The following is a 1,946-nucleotide window of genomic DNA, read 5'->3' on the forward strand; positions in this document are numbered from 1 at the left end:
CCCAGGCGAGAGAACCAAGACTATGCGTCACCCAGAGACGAATTTGTCATGCAATTACGGGCTGATGTCATAGACATTCAACAATCCTTGCGCATCCTTAAGACCATTGTGTATGTGCTATGCATTGTCGTTGTCATTTTGTTGTTCCGTATGTAAGCAACGTTACGATGTTGTCAGTATGTAGAAACATGTTAGTATGTTGTTAATATGTTGGTAGTATGTTGGTAGTATGCTTTAGTATGACTTTAAGCTGCCTTTGCCTTCCTCCACTTCGAAACGGTAGACGTATTAATGACTATCATAACTATCTCCACTACTAACTTCCATGGAACCTGTGTACATATAAAATTAATGTGCAATGGTTATATGTTGGCTAATTTAGCATCCTATCTCTCTATTTGTTGTTATTAATGTGTAATGGCTTATGAGTTTGTATATAACAACCGAATGTGTGATGGTAATCTTTTGTAACGGTACATTAGTAATGGCTTCCATCTGTACTTCTCCGCGTACCCAATCCAAAAGCAAAGGCATTGTCACTGACAAGTCAAGTCTTGAAGAGACACATAATCAGTTCAGCCACAAGGCCTCATGGGACAGTGACTCAATCCGAGTTTTCCTGCTGTTAATTGCAAATGAGATTACTAAAGGAAATCGCCCATTCCTAGTCCTCAGCCAAGCAGGGTACAAGTCCTTGGGAAGGAAATTTGAGAAAAAAATAGGAAGAAAACATGGACTCAAACAGTTGAAGAATAAGTACATGAGTTTGAAAAAAGAGTGGCAAGTGTGGACAAAGTTGATGGGTTCAAGCAAAGGAGTGTCAGGGATAAGGTTTGACTGTGACACCGGTATATTTCAGGTACCTGAGGAGTGGTAGGATAAGATGGAATCGGTAAGTACATATACAAACAAGTTTCATATTTGTCATTTACCAGTACATTTTTAACTTTTGTAGTTAAATTTTAAACAATTATTTGAAATGTAACGTCATTCTCTTTCATATATCTCTATTTCTGCAGATAAACAAGGTGTGTACCAAGTTCAGGAAAAAGACCTTGGAACATCGTGAGTTGATGGAGACGGTCTTCATGGGGGCATTAGCTACTGGTAAACACCATTGGACCCCGAGAGAAAAACTTGCTGAAGCTGCTGATGACTCATCTAATTCAATGCATAGTTTGGGAGCCCAGCCATTTGCTGATCCGATACCCGCAGGAGTACAGGACATGGATTCAGATTCTTCACTAGAGCATGTTCCGATTGAAAAGGGGAAAAGGAGAAAGACGCCATCAAATAGTGTTTCAAAGTCGAAGAAGGCAACAAGTGGAGCGTCAATTATTGTGGAAAGAATGAACAATCTGACAGATGTGGTGCGTACGAAGAATCAGCAGGTTACGGTGAGGCACCTCACAGGCAACGAATCGTTGTACACTATTTCAAAGTGCATGCATCGCCTGACGAGTATTCCATCCCTGGTTGGTACGCCGTTATTCCACTTTGCCTCAACACTTATGGATAACGCCGATTTGCGGGAGGTGCTGATGTGCCAGCTTGATGACGACTCTATCGTAAGGTGGCTTACACAAAAGCAGCTCCAGTGTACTGCGTCGGCGCCTTTTGCAAACCTGTTTGGGTCTCGCCGGATGTGATCTAGCGGTTTTACAAGTGTTGAAGATGCCTGTCCTTCTCTTGCATTATGAAAACTTTTACTTATGTTATTGTTGGCACTGTATTAAAACAGGATGGTTGTGTGTGCATGTTTTTATTCCTTCCTTTTTGTTTTTTTCTTGCTACCTATGGTGAACAAACTTTTTGTTCAGTGCATGGGTTGACAGAATGGAAGCATGGTTGTGCATGCTTTTTGGGAAATGAATGGGATGCTTCTGTTTAAATTAAATGTATGGCTATTTTTAAGACAGGAACAACAGATTTGCTTGCTAGCTTTT

At 40.8% G+C, this 1,946-nt stretch overlaps 1 protein-coding gene across 1 annotated transcript; it reads left to right on the top strand.

Moving 5' to 3' along the window:
• Nucleotides 1-484: 484 nt before the first annotated feature.
• LOC114321447 (L10-interacting MYB domain-containing protein-like) lies at nt 485-1,649 on the top strand. Its single transcript, XM_028268611.2, has 2 exons — nt 485-859; nt 1,020-1,649. The coding sequence occupies exons 1-2, from the start codon at nt 485-487 to the stop codon at nt 1,647-1,649; spliced, it is 1,005 nt and encodes a 334-aa protein (XP_028124412.2).
• The last annotated feature ends 297 nt before the right edge of the window (nt 1,650-1,946 follow it).

The sequence above is a fragment of the Camellia sinensis genome, chromosome 13 (assembly GCF_055761805.1).
Source record: "Camellia sinensis isolate YWXY chromosome 13, ASM5576180v1, whole genome shotgun sequence".
Classification (NCBI taxonomy): Eukaryota; Viridiplantae; Streptophyta; class Magnoliopsida; order Ericales; family Theaceae; genus Camellia; species Camellia sinensis.